Source organism: Cyprinodon tularosa, unplaced genomic scaffold (assembly GCF_016077235.1).
Source record: "Cyprinodon tularosa strain WSP-4 unplaced genomic scaffold, ASM1607723v1 ctg465, whole genome shotgun sequence".
NCBI lineage: Eukaryota > Metazoa > Chordata > Actinopteri > Cyprinodontiformes > Cyprinodontidae > Cyprinodon > Cyprinodon tularosa.
Window position 1 is genome coordinate 15535 of NW_024039191.1, and position 16306 is coordinate 31840.

The following is a 16306-nucleotide window of genomic DNA, read 5'->3' on the forward strand; positions in this document are numbered from 1 at the left end:
ACATTTAAGGTTTTCCTTTACTTTTATTTGTTAGTTAGTTTGGTTGTTTATCTTAGTGTCTAATTAATAAATTAAGAAAGGATTACATATTTTATATAATGTTTAGCTTTCTGCTGTTTTATCGGAGAGATAGTTTAGATTGTTCTGAATGTTGGTCTTCAGAAAGATGGATCTTAAATTGTGGCGTGGACATATCTGCATGAAGAGATCCTGGGATACAATGGTGCCCTCCCAGGGTTCAGAAATATGCTGGTCTCATTAGACAGTCCTGGAATATGTTTGTACATGTATATGTGTGTGTATTTGAACACATTTTGAGTTTTTCTGTGTTGCCCTGTTATATACTAGTGATTTTTTTGGGGTGTACTTCGCCACTCGCCAAATCACCGCAGGAGAAAACCCAAACATCCTTAACACTTCACACAAACACAACCCTGAACTCAAACAATGGTTAAAATCCTTCTTTCTGGAAAACTTCAACGTTTTCCAGAAACTCCCCAGTCTTTTGAAAGCTTTATTTCATACAGCCCAAGGTCTTAACTGGATCATGCTTGTTTTGCTTTCAAAACAAACACTGTTTTGATATTAGGATATCACGAGGTCTGCGAACAGGGTCATAGGTCATCTCTGAAACATAATGTCAAACCAAGGCTGTGTCCGAACGTCCACCCTAATCTCTAAATCCATCAATCACTTTATCGAGCAGGGACTATACAATGGACTGTATAGGGAACTTAGTTAACTGACTGTTCGGACAGTTGATGGCTACTCTTCGCTCCCAGTTGGTCATGTAACTCCGCCTCCTCGCACGATGCCTGCTCCATCTCTATTGTTTGTACCCGACAGCAGCCCACTGTGACAACAAATCCCTTAATGCTTTGTGAGAAGAGTTCTCTGAATGTATTCTGGGATATATCTGGTTGACAAGTGAGCAAGGAGGACCACTACTGTTCAAGGTACATTGAGGAAAATTTTGAGTCCACTACTTTTTCATCCACTAGACATTCGGACACTCATCTAAAATGGCGTTATCACTATATAGTGCCCTATATAGTGATTAGGGCAGATGTTCTGACAGCCCAAGACTGATATGACCAGCCAGAAATCCAGCACAGCTGCTGAATCTCAATCCTGCAGAAAAAAATAGTAAAAACCAAAAAGAACAGAATATAAATAATCACCTGGAAAAATCTGGTGAGAATGTAAGAGGAAGAACAGGCAAAGGAGTCTCCTTTGTTTTGGAAGGTGGTCAGAAGTGTTTACTGAGTTGCCAATAAGAACCTCTTTTGTAGTTATTTTCTGGATTACATTCTATCCTGTTTTTCTGGTACAGTCTATATCATAAAGCCAATTACATCAGATCTGTTAGGAGAATCTGTTTAATAGTTTTTGCTTCCAATAATTTTGATTACACCAATCAGTTGGCATATACTCAGTGCACTTTTTAGCCATCCAAACTTTAAGTTAAACTACACACATTAAAACCACATCAGTCTGGGGAAAAAAAGACGTAGTTGTTAACCCCAAACCTGCTGGAAATTGTTGATTACTGATATTTTCACTCACAGCTTCTCCTTGTGTACAGATTATCTTTACATATTTATTATAATAAGTAAAAGCGGAAGTTCATTATCACATTCTGACACAACTGATGGGGAGCTGCCCTGTGTTATAATGAGTATGGTAATCGATTTGTTTTATTTGGACTGAGCTGATCCTGTAATAAATGTTTGCATCATGTCCAGTTAAAAAAATTACCAATAAAAAGAAGTAAGACAAAACCACCTTTTACTGCTGGTATGACAAAAACTTGACTCGGATTAAAAACTCCTTGTAAGGCCCTAATCTGGTATGGTGGTTAAAGATGTTTCAGAACTGTTTGATGACCTTTAGTTTATATTTAAGAAAGTTAGTTATTATAAGTTGTTTTCTGATTTATGGTTGTAATTTATAAGCATAGACTTCTAGGCTTAGGTGTGCTTTTCTACTACTTAGTTTGGAGATAAGAACATTTCTCATGAAAAATACAAGTCAGTAACAGGAAAACTCAGACATGATCCACGTGATCTGAAAATGATGGATTAAGAGGCAACTACCTATCTAACATTCACTTATTAGGCTGTTTTTGCTTCTAGCTTCAAATATGATCCAAAATGAATGATAAGCATTTTTAGTATTTAATCCGATGAGATGATAAAGATAATAATATGTTTGCTGTTGCACATTCAAATTTTTTTGGAACTGTTGTTGATTCATGTCTCTGTTTTAGAATAGTCTAAGATTGATAGAAGAGGAGAGAGAAAGAAGACTGAATCAAAGTGGAGGAAAACTAGAAGACTAGTTGAAGAGAAGGGAAAAAATCTATATAGAAGCAGAAAGCAGACAGAAGTCAGAAGAGCGCCAGAAAGAAAAGAATGTAGAGAGGGAAGAAGCCAGAGAAGACTGAATGGACCAGATGTTTGTATTTACTTTTTTGATTTTTTTATTCCTCATGTAACTCTCCTCTTAGGTGGAAATACTGCCAGTTTTAAGTTCTTTTTCCTTTGATACCTCTTTATCCACGTAACTCTGATTATTCAGAAACCAGTTTAAAGCATAGCGCCTTCTGCTGCACCTCTCTACAGAGGTGCCTATGCCTATGTTTGGTTTTACTAAAGATGATGACCTAAAATATAGCATAAACCAAGCTAATCAACAAAAGTAAGAGAATACCATTGGCTGAGGTTGGCATGAGTAAATAGACTCAGATAAAATTAAACAGAATGATCGAAAGCTCCTTGTAAGCAGTAGTGTGGTGGTCCCTGGAGAAGTGGGTATAGTTGCACTCTTTATTTTATTTTAATGGCGCCCAGAAACAATGACATGTAAGACTGCTCTATGTAGTTTACCAAAACATTCCTTTGTAATATTTTGTTATTATCATCTAATTGCTGCTATTTGATCTCAGGGAGGAAGAAATATGAAATAAAAAAAACGCTGACCCACAGACTAGTGAGAGATGTGAGTGAACTATTCCTTAATCCTGAGTCCATCCACATGGATGACACCTATTCTCTCACTAAGTAGGTCAGTACTTCCTTTTGTAAACCGTCTCTTTGAACAGCTGATTCATAACAGTTTGGCCACAATTAAAATCAACGTTACTAAATCAGGACCAGTTTGCTGGTATTACTGGTCACTCAGGCACCCTCCATGAATATGAAATACAGATAAGGCTAACAATAACATGCTGTTTCAGTTATTTTCTAAACATTTATTTAAAAAATACATTTTAGATGTGAATTTGTCATCTTTGTTTATATTTCAGCTTAGATTTAAAACTCTATTTTAGTGTAGATCATTAGACATATATACATATGATGAGTAGAATTCATCATTCAAATTATTCAATAAAACGGTATCTCGCATAACAATATTTAACATAAAAATGCGTTTACAACACATCAAAATTGACATATTCTCCTAACCAAGTACTGCCGAGCCCTGAAATGTTATTAACATAATTTACGGGGTTCAACAATAAAAATGGCAAACACCCACCTAGTGTAGTTGATGTGATCATCCAAAGTTGTACCGACATATTTGGCTAAGGGCGAAGAGGCACCTTCCTCTTCACTGACAGCTTCTTGTCCGACGGGGATGGGGGGCAAAGCGGTCATCAACATTAGGCTGTACGGGGTAGCATTGATAACATTAGCTCAGCTGCTGGCTAATGTTAATTCACAAGGATGTTTGTACTTAGGAAATAGAAGTGTTGTTTCACTAGCTTGCTTCATATCACAGTTTCTTTGCTAATCCTAAAGGAGTACCATTTAAAGTAAGCCTTTAAATATTATTAAATATGTGAGTCATACTAACCTCAGCAAAAACCGCCCTTCTCTGCTTGACTCACGGCTCATCATGCCTACAGTTAACCAACGTAATCGCTTAAGGCAGCCAGAACTAGCCAATTAGAAGAAGCTTAGGACAGGTGATGGCTTCACTGTCCTTTAAATAGAGTTATACGTTTTTGTCATGGTTTGGTGCTGAAGGCTTGCTTTTCCATCTACCCACGCTCTAATTGGCTTCACCGGCTGATTACCGCCAATCTGATTCACCTGGTCCCTGCAGCTATTTATGCCGTTTGATTTCCTGCCATCAGCTCCAGATTATTCGACCTGTTGTGAGAGTAACTCTAGCGATCAAGTGAGTTTTTCTGTGATTCCAATTCTGACCTGTTTTCTGATTCGAGTTTTTGCCTTGCCCCTGTCTGCTCTGTCGGTTTTTGGCTTTTTACTGTTTTTCCTGGTTACTGTAGAATGTTTCACTGACCTTTGCTTAGTTTCCCCTCACGGACACTGTTGCTCCTTCAGCTTTGGCTGGCATCAGCTTATCTTCACTCAGGGTTCTGGAAGCAGCCACAGCTGCAAACGATGAACTGAACTTTAAATCAGGTCAGTGACTTTTGCTCCAAATCGTAATCAGCCTGACATCCCTGTCTCTGACCTGTGTTTCCTACGGTATCTCGGCAGAGTATCTGCCCCGCTGAAGCCCAGCGTTAACAATCGTCCTTGTCTGTCTGTCTGAATATTGGGTCCTATTTTCTACCACTCAGTTTGGATATATGAAAGTTTGTCATGAAAAAAACAAAGAGAAAATAAAATAGTTATGCTCTCTCTGCTTTTCCTCAGAGTAGCTTTGCCTCGTCTGTTCCTGTTTGGCTGTGACACCACCCTGTAGAGAAATATCAGCTGTGCTGCTGCCATCAACACCTTTGTTTCTAGATCTTGGAGCTTGGCCTGTTTTTCAGTGTAGTCCTGTTTCTCTGACCGTGACTGGCTGGATGTGCTCTCTTCATCCTCTGACATGGGAGCTGGCTCGGAGCTTGTCTGCCTGGCTGTGTGTTTCCTGGATGGGGCCGCCTTTTACAGCTGCTTTTTGTATCTCTGCTTCTGTCTCCTTGAACCCCAGTCGGCCTCGGCAGATGGCCGCTCACACTGAGCCTGGTTTCGCTGGAGGTTTCTTCCTGTTAAAAAGGAGTTTTTCCTCTCCACTGTCGCTACAAGCATGCTTAGTGTGAGGGATTGTATTTGAGTCAATGAGTCATTCAACTGGTTTTCCTTAGATAGAAAACTTTGAATCAATTTGACTGGATGATCTGGTTGAACTCTAAAGAGCCTTGAGATGACATGTGTTATGAATCGGCGCTATATAAATAAACTGAATTGAAATTAATTAAAAGGAAAACTGAATGAGACAAGATCTACATAATCTGAGAATGATGGAGGAAGAGATAACCACCTGTTTAATGTTCATTTATTATGTTGTTTTATTTGTAGCTCCAAATATTGTAGTGATTAGTCTTGTTAGTATTAAATCAGATGAGATAATAATAACAATAATGATATAATATGTATGATGACATTATACCGGTGTTACAACAAAATCTGTGACCCATCATATACTGTGACAAAAGCTTCTGCTGTAACGGGGTCTCCTCACAAGTCTGTATTGGCATTAAAACATTTTCTCTGTTTCCGTTAAATATTTCAATGTTGAATTTAAATCTATGTTGACCCTTGAGCAGTAGTAACTAAGGGGCAAATTCTTAGAAATAAACCCAAAATTGTCAAAGCAGAAAGAAGAATGTTTGCTTTTTATGGAGCAATGAAGATTTTATTGATCTGTGTGTAATGCATAATTCATAGTAGATTAGGAAATGTTTGCTTTACGATGGAAACCTTTTATGTTTAAAACCATTGCTTTATTGTACATTTTGTTTGCTTGTCTGTCTGCTATTTTAACCAATATGATTTGTTGAACTAGATCTGCTATTTTCACAGATTTTGTGAGAAGCTTTTGTATAAAGTAAGGCATTAATTCCTAAAAAGGTTTGATTGAATTCTGTAAATCAAAGTTTTCTGCCCAACAGCAATGATGAACCGCATGGCAGCATTTTATACCCATCTATTGTAGAATCTAGGAAAGAGCTGCAGGCTGGTAGTTTTTGCAACATAAAACCAACTAAAACTAGACTAAATCCTTGTTAAGTTTCAGCTGATTTAAACCGACTAAAACTATCACATATCGTAATGACTAAGATGGGACTAAAACTAACGTAAATATACATGTCATACCATGTCTGTCTGTCCTCCCTTAGTCCAAAAGCATATCTGCTAGGTTAACTGAGTTGTTTAAAGTTGTGTTTGTTTGTGTAGGGGTGTGTGTATGTGCATTGTTGCATGTCTTCTCTATGTTGCCCAATGAGAGACTGGGGACCTGTCCAGGGTGTACCCTGCATTCCTTCCATATGCTGCACTGGCCCGGAATAAACGGAAAAAGATGGACGGATGGATTAATATACTGTTCTTGTTTGCTGTAACAGTATAAATGAGAAGTATCATAGTCTTACTATAGTTTACTCGAAAATATGCCTTTAGTTCTTCACAAAACTTCTTTTAAATTCTTTTCCTCTAAAATGAGGAAATTTCCTTCTTTACTACTTTATTTATTACTAAATATTTTAATAATTGGTTAGTTTTGACTTGGGTAAAACTTTGCAGCTGAAAAAGTCAAAAAGCAAAGATTCTAGAAGAATGTATACTGTCAATGGCCCTATAGACTGTCTTTCCAAAACTAATGCAATATACAAGTTGTAGTAAATAAAACATTTCCTTCGCATCACAATTAAAGGGATGGACATAACAACTGTAACATACATTCACATAAACAATGATTTTTGATATAATTGGTTCCATGTATGTTTTATTGCTTCCTTTCATCAAACATGAACACTTGATTTAAACAGCCGAAGACCAAATCCTACATTATCATAGCTTGGTTGCAGGTATGGACACTGAAAGAGCTAGCTACTGCACTGCGGATACAATGATAACAACGAATAACCAGAAAACTGACACTATCACATGTAAAGACTATTATGGTTGATGCTAAGAGGTTAAGTTTTCACAGGAAACTTGGCGAATGAATTGTTGAGTTAGCAGAAGAGATTCACATGAGCTTTGTCCAGGTGAAGGTTTGCACTGCCTCACTCACGAACGTAAATCCTTGTGCACACCACGTCATCTGCACCAAATGTCTGCAAGGAAAAAACACACAAATAAACAGGATTTTGCTTTGTTCATGTCCTCAAAAGTGTAAATCGACACCAACAATAAGCTGAAGTAAGTGTCTGTCTCACGGCCAGCTTCCAGGTTTGATTAATACTTTGTAATAAATACATGAATAAAGCATAAACATACTCAGTTTTGCTCCCGCTGTATTTTTAAATACGCAGTAGAGGCATTTAAACGTAGTAGAGGACATGTACCTGTATATAAACCCCGCACCCTATAATCCGGTGCGCCTTATGTGTGTGTTAAATACAGTAATGGCACACATAACTGAGACTGTGCCTTTTAGTACGGTGTGCCTTATGGTCGTGAAAATACGGTAATTGTTTTTGCATAATGGGCAGCTCACACATAATGCATAGCTGTCTGCAAAGCAGCCTACAAAGCAGATGATGCAACTTTAAAATCTCTTCAAGTGAAACTTCAACTAGTGCACATATATATGCATGCACCTTTTTTTCTTGGCACCTTCACCTTCTTTTTGACTATCTGAGCCGATGTAATAATACATTTTCTGTTAAGTCAGTAAATCAATCGATCAATTATCAGGGCAGTCTCAGTACAGGGGATGCTGTGGGAACTTTACTAGATGACATCAAAGCATATCAATTAACAAAATTTTGTTTTATATCTGAAATAAAACTTTGTCTTATTTAAAGTCAGTCTGCTCCTGGTCTTTGTAAAATTCTGTATTATTTCAGGTCGATGCAGCTCAACAGAAATCCCACCCCACTTTACTGCTAAAATGCTACCAGACTAAACCAATTACACACATTATGCAGCTCTTATGGAAATGTGTCCCACTTACAGCATGAACTGCCACACACAATGAAACCACTGCATTGTTATAGCAGCTCCAAATGCAGGGCTCAGGCTGAGCCTCTTCAACTGTAAGGCTTTCTCTGCATCTGTAACCTGCCTTGGTTCTGATTCTCATTCAAACACCGTTTGCTTGGCTTCCCTAGTTCCACTTCACACAGAGAATGCTACAAACAGTTATAAATAATCTACAAACATGAGTCTGTGATATTTTTGGTTTTCCAGAGAAGATGAAACACATTCCATATTTTTAAAAATCATCAAAACCCAATGAAACCATTTAACATAATCCAACAGAAGGGTTGGAACAAGGGCGTAGGTTTGATTTCAACTTTGGTAGGGACACTATGCTTCAGTGTCATTGGTCCTTTGCAAAAATATGCATGCTCTTTTTTATGCTTAATGTCAGCTTCAGGGCTCATTTTATATAAAGAGAACAGCAGCATTTCTTGCTACATTAATACAAATCGTATAAGCACTACATGCACTAGATGCTGTTTATCAATATTTAAAGCATCACTGGCTCTGATGAATGTGGAATTAAGACTTTTTCCACTTTGAAAAGGATTGCATTAAAATTTACCTTCGACTAGGACATTGTCTATTTAACCAAATATAGTCTATAATATGTGGATTTATCCTGTGTTTTCTTTTGATGATATAGAATTGTGCAGAGGTAAACAGAGGTAAACCCCACTCTTATTTTTTTATCTAATATGCTCTCTCTGGATCATGCAAAATAATACATTCAAGGGACAGCAAATAAATGTATTGTATTTACATGTGCACTGGAACTAGAAGAGGAACTGACACTGAGCATTTAAAGTATTAATATTAGAAGTTGTACATCTGGGCTACACACTAAAATGTGCCTTTAGCCGACAGAGCGACCCACTTAGAGCAGGAATTATACCAAGATTGTAAAAAAATATGTAAACATTTAGCATTTAAGAAGTAAAAAAAAAAAAAAAAAAAGTTTTTGTCTGTCAATATTCACCATCCAGAACTCCTCCAAAGGAAACGTTTAAACGTTTCTGTTTCACCTGGTTTCATTTCATAAAAGATCTTCCTTAAGGAGCCTTTGGCTATCTGATTAAAAGATAAAATAAAAGAAATCCTAACGTTGTTAACTTACATTTCTCAAGTTCCACAAATCAAAAAACTCTCTCCTGCTTCTTTACAGAACTCCAATCAGAAGCTTTCGCTTTTTTTTTTCACGCTCCAAGCACCCGCGCACGCGCACATACAGACTAGAAAACACGCAATCAGAAAGAGAGAAGGCGAACTTAAGGCAGAATAATCAGAGAGTTAAACCGCGCAGCACAGTTGATGCGCTGCTATGTGAAAGGGACAGGAAAGAGCAGGCAGCTGCAGCTACCAGGCAGAGAAGCTGCGAGAGGAAAAGAAGCGGCTGCTGTATAGTAAATTATAAACATGTTGTTCACATCCAATTATTGGTAGGGACAAATGGGTCCTTCCAAAATTTTGGTAGGGACATGTCCCTATGGTCCCTATGCAAACCTACACTATATTGCCAAAAGTATTTGCTCACCTGCCTTGACTCACATATGAGCTTAAGTGACATCCCGTTCCTAATCCATAGGGTTCAATATGACGTCGGTCCACCCTTTGCAGCTAGAACAGCTTCAACTCTTCTGGGAAGGCTGTCCACAAGGTTTAGGAGTGTGTTTATGGGAATTTTTGACCATTCTTCCAGAAGCGCATTTGTGAGGTCGCACACTGATGTTGGACGAGAAGGCCTGGCTCTCAGTCTCCGCTCTAATTCATCCCAAAGGTGTTCTATCGGGTTGAGGTCAGGACTCTGTGCAGGCCAGTCAAGTTCATCCACACCAGACTCTGTCATCCATGTCTTTATGGACCTTGCTTTGTGCACTGGTGCACAGTCATGTTGGAAGAGGAAGGGGCCAGCTCCAAACTGTTCCCACAAAGTTGGGAGCATGGAATTGTCCAAAATGTCTTGGTATGCTGAAGCATTCAGAGTTCCTTTCACTGGAACTAAGGGGCCAAGCCCAGCTCCTGAAAAACAACCCCACACCATAATCCCCCCTCCACCAAACTTTACACTTGGCACAATGCAGTCAGACAAGTACCGTTCTCCTGGCAACCGCCAAACCCAGACCCGTCCATCAGATTGCCAGATGGAGAAGCGCGATTCGTCACTCCAGAGAACGCGTCTCCACTGCTCTAGAGTCCAGTGGCGGCGTGCTTTACACCACCGCATCCGACGCTTTGCATTGCACTTGGTGATGTATGGCTTGGATGCAGCTGCTCGACCTTGGAAACCCATTCCATGAAGCTCTCTGCGCACTGTTCTTGAGCTAATCTGAAGGCCACATGAAGTTTGGAGGTCTGTAGTGATTGACTCTGCAGAAAGTTGGCGACCTCTTCGCACTATGCGCGTCAGCATCCGCTGACCCCGCTCCGTCAGTTTACGTGGCCTACCACTTCGTGGCTGAGTTGCTGTCGTTCCCAAACACTTCCATTTTCTTATAATACAGCTGACAGTTGACTGTGGAATATTTAGGAGCGAGGAAATTTCACGACTGGATTTGTTGCACAGGTGGCATCCTATCACAGTTCCACGCTGGAATTCACTGAGCTCCTGAGAGCGACCCATTCTTTCACAAATGTTTGTAAAAACAGTCTGCATGCCTAGGTGCTTGAATTTATACACCTGTGGCCATGGAAGTGATTGGAACACCTGATTCCAATAATTTGGATGGGTGAGCAAATACTTTTGGCAATATAGTGTACGTCCATGGGTTGGAACAACAGAAAGGCTAGTCTGTTGATATGTTTTCCTTCTTCTGTAGAGAAGTGTTAGAGTGATAATTATAAAATTATTGTGTGGACATATGAAACATCGAAAGAAAGAGGATGTTACATGTCTATCATGTGAATCAACCAGAAAGGTCATAAACTTTTATGACCTCCAGGCAGAATCACACGGTTGTGCGACTTCCATCCAGCCAGTTGGTCAATTTACACTATCTTGTTACCTGCATCCTCCCAGACAATCATTACTGGGCCTTCTGTTTTAGGCCCGCCTATTTGATGTTGTAAACTGCTTATAAAAGGCTTTGCCATGAAGGGATCTGTGTGAGTAGCTGCTGGTTTTCTGAGCCGGCAGCTGCTCTCCACCCGGCACACGCTGACGTCACAGAACCCTGTCTCTGTGTTGATCATTTTCCCTTTAATCTTTTAAAATCACATTTCTCTGGATTAAAACCCAACATTTTTGGTGCTGAAACTCCGGGAGTCAAGATCCAATTGTCCAGGACCGTGCGGGACCAAGGCCAAGAAACTGTCAACAGCCGTCCACCCTTTGCCAGACTGAGCCAATAGGTTGGTCCAGCCCTGCCCTGGACATCCTGGTGACGACTCAAGCTGAAGACTGATCTGCACAGAAACGGTACGCCTAAAGTTTTTTACCAACAGTTGGTCTGGGACCATGTGAAAGCTATAACTAGTTGTAGTCGCTAGAATATTTGACAAACAGGGTTTGTTGTGAGAGATCTGGGATCGGTATTCTGTGCGTTTGGGTCTGGGACCCTCTGTGTGAAAGCTATAACTGGTTGTAGTTGCAAGAATATTTGACGAAACCAAGTTTTGTTTACAGGTCTGGGACCTGGGTATTCTGTGCATTTGGGTCTGGGACCCTCTGTGTTCAAGCTATAACTGGTTGTAGTTGCAAGAATATTTGACGAGACCAAGTTTTGTTTACAGGTCTGGGACCTGGGTATTCTGTGCATTCCAGTCTGGGACTCTGTGTTGTAAAAAAATAAAAAATATTAGGCCTTAGGTGTGTGTGACTGTGTGAAAGTGTGTGAGGAAACAATCGAACCGCTGTGTACTGGACTAAATTCTTTAAAAATGGGACAAGGCAGTAGTAAGAAGGAAATGCCAGGTGATGTTAGATGGATGGTGGCGTGTTGTGGTGGTGACCCAGAGTTTGCCAGAAAGTGGATTGAGAAGGAGGGCTGGGATGGAAAGTTGAGAGTTGAGCCGCTGACAAAGATTCAGCAGAAGGTGGACATGAAGTTGGTGTATAAATCAAAAAGAAAACAAGCTAAATACAGAAAAGAATTAGAAGAGTTAAATAAGTGGATTATGCAAGCAAAAAATAGGGAAAGCCAAATACAACAGAAGAAGGATAAAAGGACAGCTACAATTGCTGCTGTAAAAGTTAAAGCTGATGAAGAAACTGTTGTATCCCGTATGCTTCCTCAATATCCTGATCCTAATCAAATTCAAGGGGGTGATGGGGTTCAAGCAGTGGCATCAGCTGCGCAGGAAGGTGGACATAAACCCCATCACGGTGAATATGAACACAGCCATGCCACTGTTCCTCCTCCAGTAGCCCCACCATCGTGTGGTGATATTGGAGGAGCAGGAGCAGGCCCCCTGTCCGTGTCGTCCTCTGTGGATGGTATGGAACTTAGTGCCGCTGACCCTTGTGAGCATGAATTAAGAAAATCAGGGGGGGATGTGAAGCTTGATTTGAAGTGCTACAGGGATGATTATCAAGTGGAGGCTTGTGGAAGGGGCCCATCTGCCCCTATTTATCCAAGATTGGCTGAATTAAAAAAACAAGAACAGGACCAAGATCCTGGGGGGGGGCATGTGCTTTTCCGGTGTTGGAGGTGGCCAACCCTCATTGTGGTCAACGCACGGGACCCCAAGATGGTGACCCACTGGATTGTGGACCCACTGTTCTTGTGTGTGGGCCATGGACAGATGCAGAGATGCGGACTGCCTGTCGAGGTTTACCTCCAGCCAGACAGAACCCAGTTAAATGGTTCGAGGATGTTAAAAATAGATTGAGAAAATTCATGGCAGAAACAGGAAAGCCATGGGCAGAAAAAGAACAAGATGACATTGACCCGCTAACTAAGTGGATGCTGAAGCTTTTCAGCGACAAAACTGTTCGGAAAACATGTAATCTGCCTAGTGCTCCTTTTGTTTCCCCACAGGACGGCCTGAAGCCTGGAGACCGAGTGCTGATTAAAATCATCAAAAGGAAAACTTGGAAAGCTCCGAGGTGGGAAGGACCCTACATAGTGCATCTAACAACCCCCACTGCCGTGAAAATCCAAGAGAGAGAGACACTTGGATCCACCAGAGTCATTGTAAACTGATTAAAAACTTTCCACAGCAAGAAGCCCAATTACCTTCACAGGAACCCCATAACTAAGGTGAGGGATATGTGGTGAAGTCCAGCTTCAAAGGGGTTTGGTTTTTTTAGGACCACTCGTCTCAACGCTGGTGAAGTAAACAACCTAACCCAGTCCTTTAGAGTCCTGGTTAATGGGTGTTTCAAACGAAGAGCAGGATGATTTTTGATGGATCCACAGCAAGTCATCCTACAGTGCCAAGATGTGGTGGCAGCATTCCAAGCGCGTTGCCGAAGATTTAAACAAAACAGACTGTTATGTTTGTACTCATATTCCTTCTCCTATGAATACAATATGAATTGAAAGATGCTGATGTTTTTATGTATAAGAGGAGGGAAATGTTAGAGTGATAATTATAAAATTATTGTGTGGACATATGAAACATTGAAAGAAAGAGGATGTTACATGTCTATCCTGTGAATCAACCAGAAGGGTCATAAACTTTTATGACCTCCAGGCAGAATCACACGGTTGTGCGACTTCCATCCAGCCAGTTGGTCAATTCACACTATCTTGTTACCTGCATCCTCCCAGACAATCATTACTGGGCCTTCTGTTTTAGGCCCGCCTGTTTGATGTTGTAAACTGTTTATAAAAGGCTTTGCCATGAAGGGATCTGTGTGAGTAGCTGCTGGTTTTCTGAGCCGGCAGCTGCTCTCCACCCGGCACACGCTGACGTCACAAAACCCTGTCTCTGTGTTGATCATTTTCCTTTTAATCTTTTAAACTCACATTTCTCTGGATTAAAACCCAACAAGAAGTTTTATAGGTTTATGGGAAAATCTCTTGTTAGTGGCTGTATCTTTATTTTTTTTTTGGCCTTTTTTTCCCCTTACTTCTATGTTTTTGAGCTTCCTTGGTAGAAAAGCGAGAATAATGCTCATATTCCCAGATGCACCAATAGTGGTTCAGCTGATTTTTCCAGAGAAACACTGTCACTCATTGTATGGTAAAAAGTTTCATCACAAACAATTGCTTCCTTCCTTGGAAAAGCATTCCTGGGTGCAGAGTCATAAATGGTCAAATATTTCATTGGGAGAAGAGTGAAGGAACTGAAAGGACTCTTCATACCACAATGTTAACCTCCTGTTACTGTAAGTAAGGGTTGATCGTTGATGGTAAGTAACCAGTTGATGGCTCTAGATATCTTGAAGTCAAACTTTCCTTAACATATAATATGTTGTACATGAATTAAACAATAAAATAGAAGGGAAATAAAAGCAAGTAAAGATAAAAATATGATAGAAGCATATAGTAAACACAAAACAGTTGGACCACAACCTTGAACTTATAGTACAACAGTTAACAGTTTAACTTCAAAAGTCAAAGGCAGTTCTAAAAAATAGGGTTTTTACTTTGATTTTAAAGAACTCGGGCTTTCAGCACTTTTACAGTCTCCTGGGAGTTTGTTCCAAATAAGTGGAGCATCAAAACTAAATGCTACTTCTCCATGTTTGGTTCTAGTCCTGGGTGTACAGAGTAGGCTCGAACTAGAAGACCTGAGTGGTCTGGGAGGTTGATACACTGACAACAAATCTGTCATGTATTGAGGCACTGATCATTCAGTGATTTTATGGACTAACATAGGGATTTTAAAGTCCAATCTCTGAGCTACAGGGAGGCAGTGGAAGAACTTCAAAAGGCTGATGTGCAGGGAGCAGGTGGACCATCTGAACACCACAGAGAAGTCGAGGGCGTGTTGTCAGATTTGAGTGTTTGGAAGACCGGTTTTGAGTGAGGGTTTTCAAGTTTAAATAATGCACGCTGTTCTCACTGCATGCTCAGTATGGTGGCACCAAAATTACGCCATAGATGTAGAGCAAAAAAATACAAAATACAAAGTTTGTTATAAAACTATCAGGACTACCCAAAGTAACCCATTCACCGTCTTCCACCATCATCCAACACAGACAGGCTGTTCAGTACAAAGATGTGCAAAAAGCTCCATTGCCTTTGTGCAAAAATGTTTGCAAAAGACGTAACATTTTTCTCTTGTTGAGGGAGACATTGTTAAATGTTTAAAGGTGCAGTAGAAGATCTTGGAAAAAAAGTTCCAGCAAGCTATATTTTTGAACATACACAACCACGCCTCTCGCTTCTAACCCTTCAAAACCACGCTTTCAAAACCCATTTTCATGTCTGCAGTGCGAGACAGGCAGCACTGATTATGCAGAGCGCTATGATCACTCCTCTGAAAACTGTTTAACGCCATAGAATAGCATATGAAAATAAAGCTCAATTTTTCAACTATTTCGAAAAATTTCTTTGAGATAGGGCCAAGGATGAGGGAGGTCTTGTTGGTCTCCATCTCCCGATATGCTCTCTCCTGTGTCCGTCCTTTCAGACATTTCAACATCTTTTTCTGAATCCATCATTGTAGCATGGCATAGACAATTCACGTTTGCAGTTTGAAGAACACCTGCTTGCTTCTGATGATTTCCTTTAGCTAACCAATGAGTGTTTGCGTTCTATGACTCATCCAGTCACACCAGTTTTCACTAGATGTGGATGGAGCCAATGATCTGCATTGGATGGAGCACATGACCTGAAATAAATATTTATAAACATTAAACGGAAGCCAAGAGTAACGAATAATGTTTGTTTTAAAAATATAAGGAATAGAAAGTACAGGTATTTGTGTGAAAATGTAATGTGTAGAAGTCAGAAGTAGGAAGAAAAATAAGTAATGGAGTAAAGTATAGATACCTAAAAAGTGTACTCAAGTACAGTAATTAGGTATTTGTACTTTGTTACTTGACACATCTGCTTAAAATGCCAAAATCTGCTGGCAAAACATGTTTGCTTTTATTATCCTGGTGCCTGCCGCTTGGATTACATACATGAAAAGCACCTTTCAGCCGTGTGGCAAACCGCAAGGAGGCGACCGGGCTGCTGCTCCGCCGGTGTACGGGGTTCTGAGCGGCTCAGACAGAAATAATATTTGAAGGCAGGATGGCAATCTGGATTAACTGACTACATTGACTATGTTTTCAGGTGGACTTTCTCACTTCAAAATAGATTCAAACTACTTTTTACCCACTGATCCCAGCAAATATAGCTGCCATTGTTACAAGCAAAGAAAGGATAGAGTAGCTCTGCCCAAAGCTCATCAGACCCACTTTTTCCACTGCACAGCCAGAGCAGCAAAGATAGGGTGACCAGACGTCCTTTTTTCCCCAG

At 40.2% G+C, this 16306-nt stretch overlaps 1 protein-coding gene across 1 annotated transcript in view; it reads right to left on the bottom strand.

Moving 5' to 3' along the window:
• Positions 1-6715: 6715 nt before the first annotated feature.
• crabp1a (cellular retinoic acid binding protein 1a) overlaps positions 6716-16306 on the bottom strand; it is a 51032-nt gene continuing 41441 nt past the window's right edge. Inside the window, exon 4 of the mRNA XM_038301274.1 lies at positions 6716-7078. Within this exon, the coding sequence (XP_038157202.1) occupies positions 7028-7078 (51 nt within the window). The 3' untranslated portion in view covers positions 6716-7027. The remainder of the gene's footprint in view (positions 7079-16306) is intronic.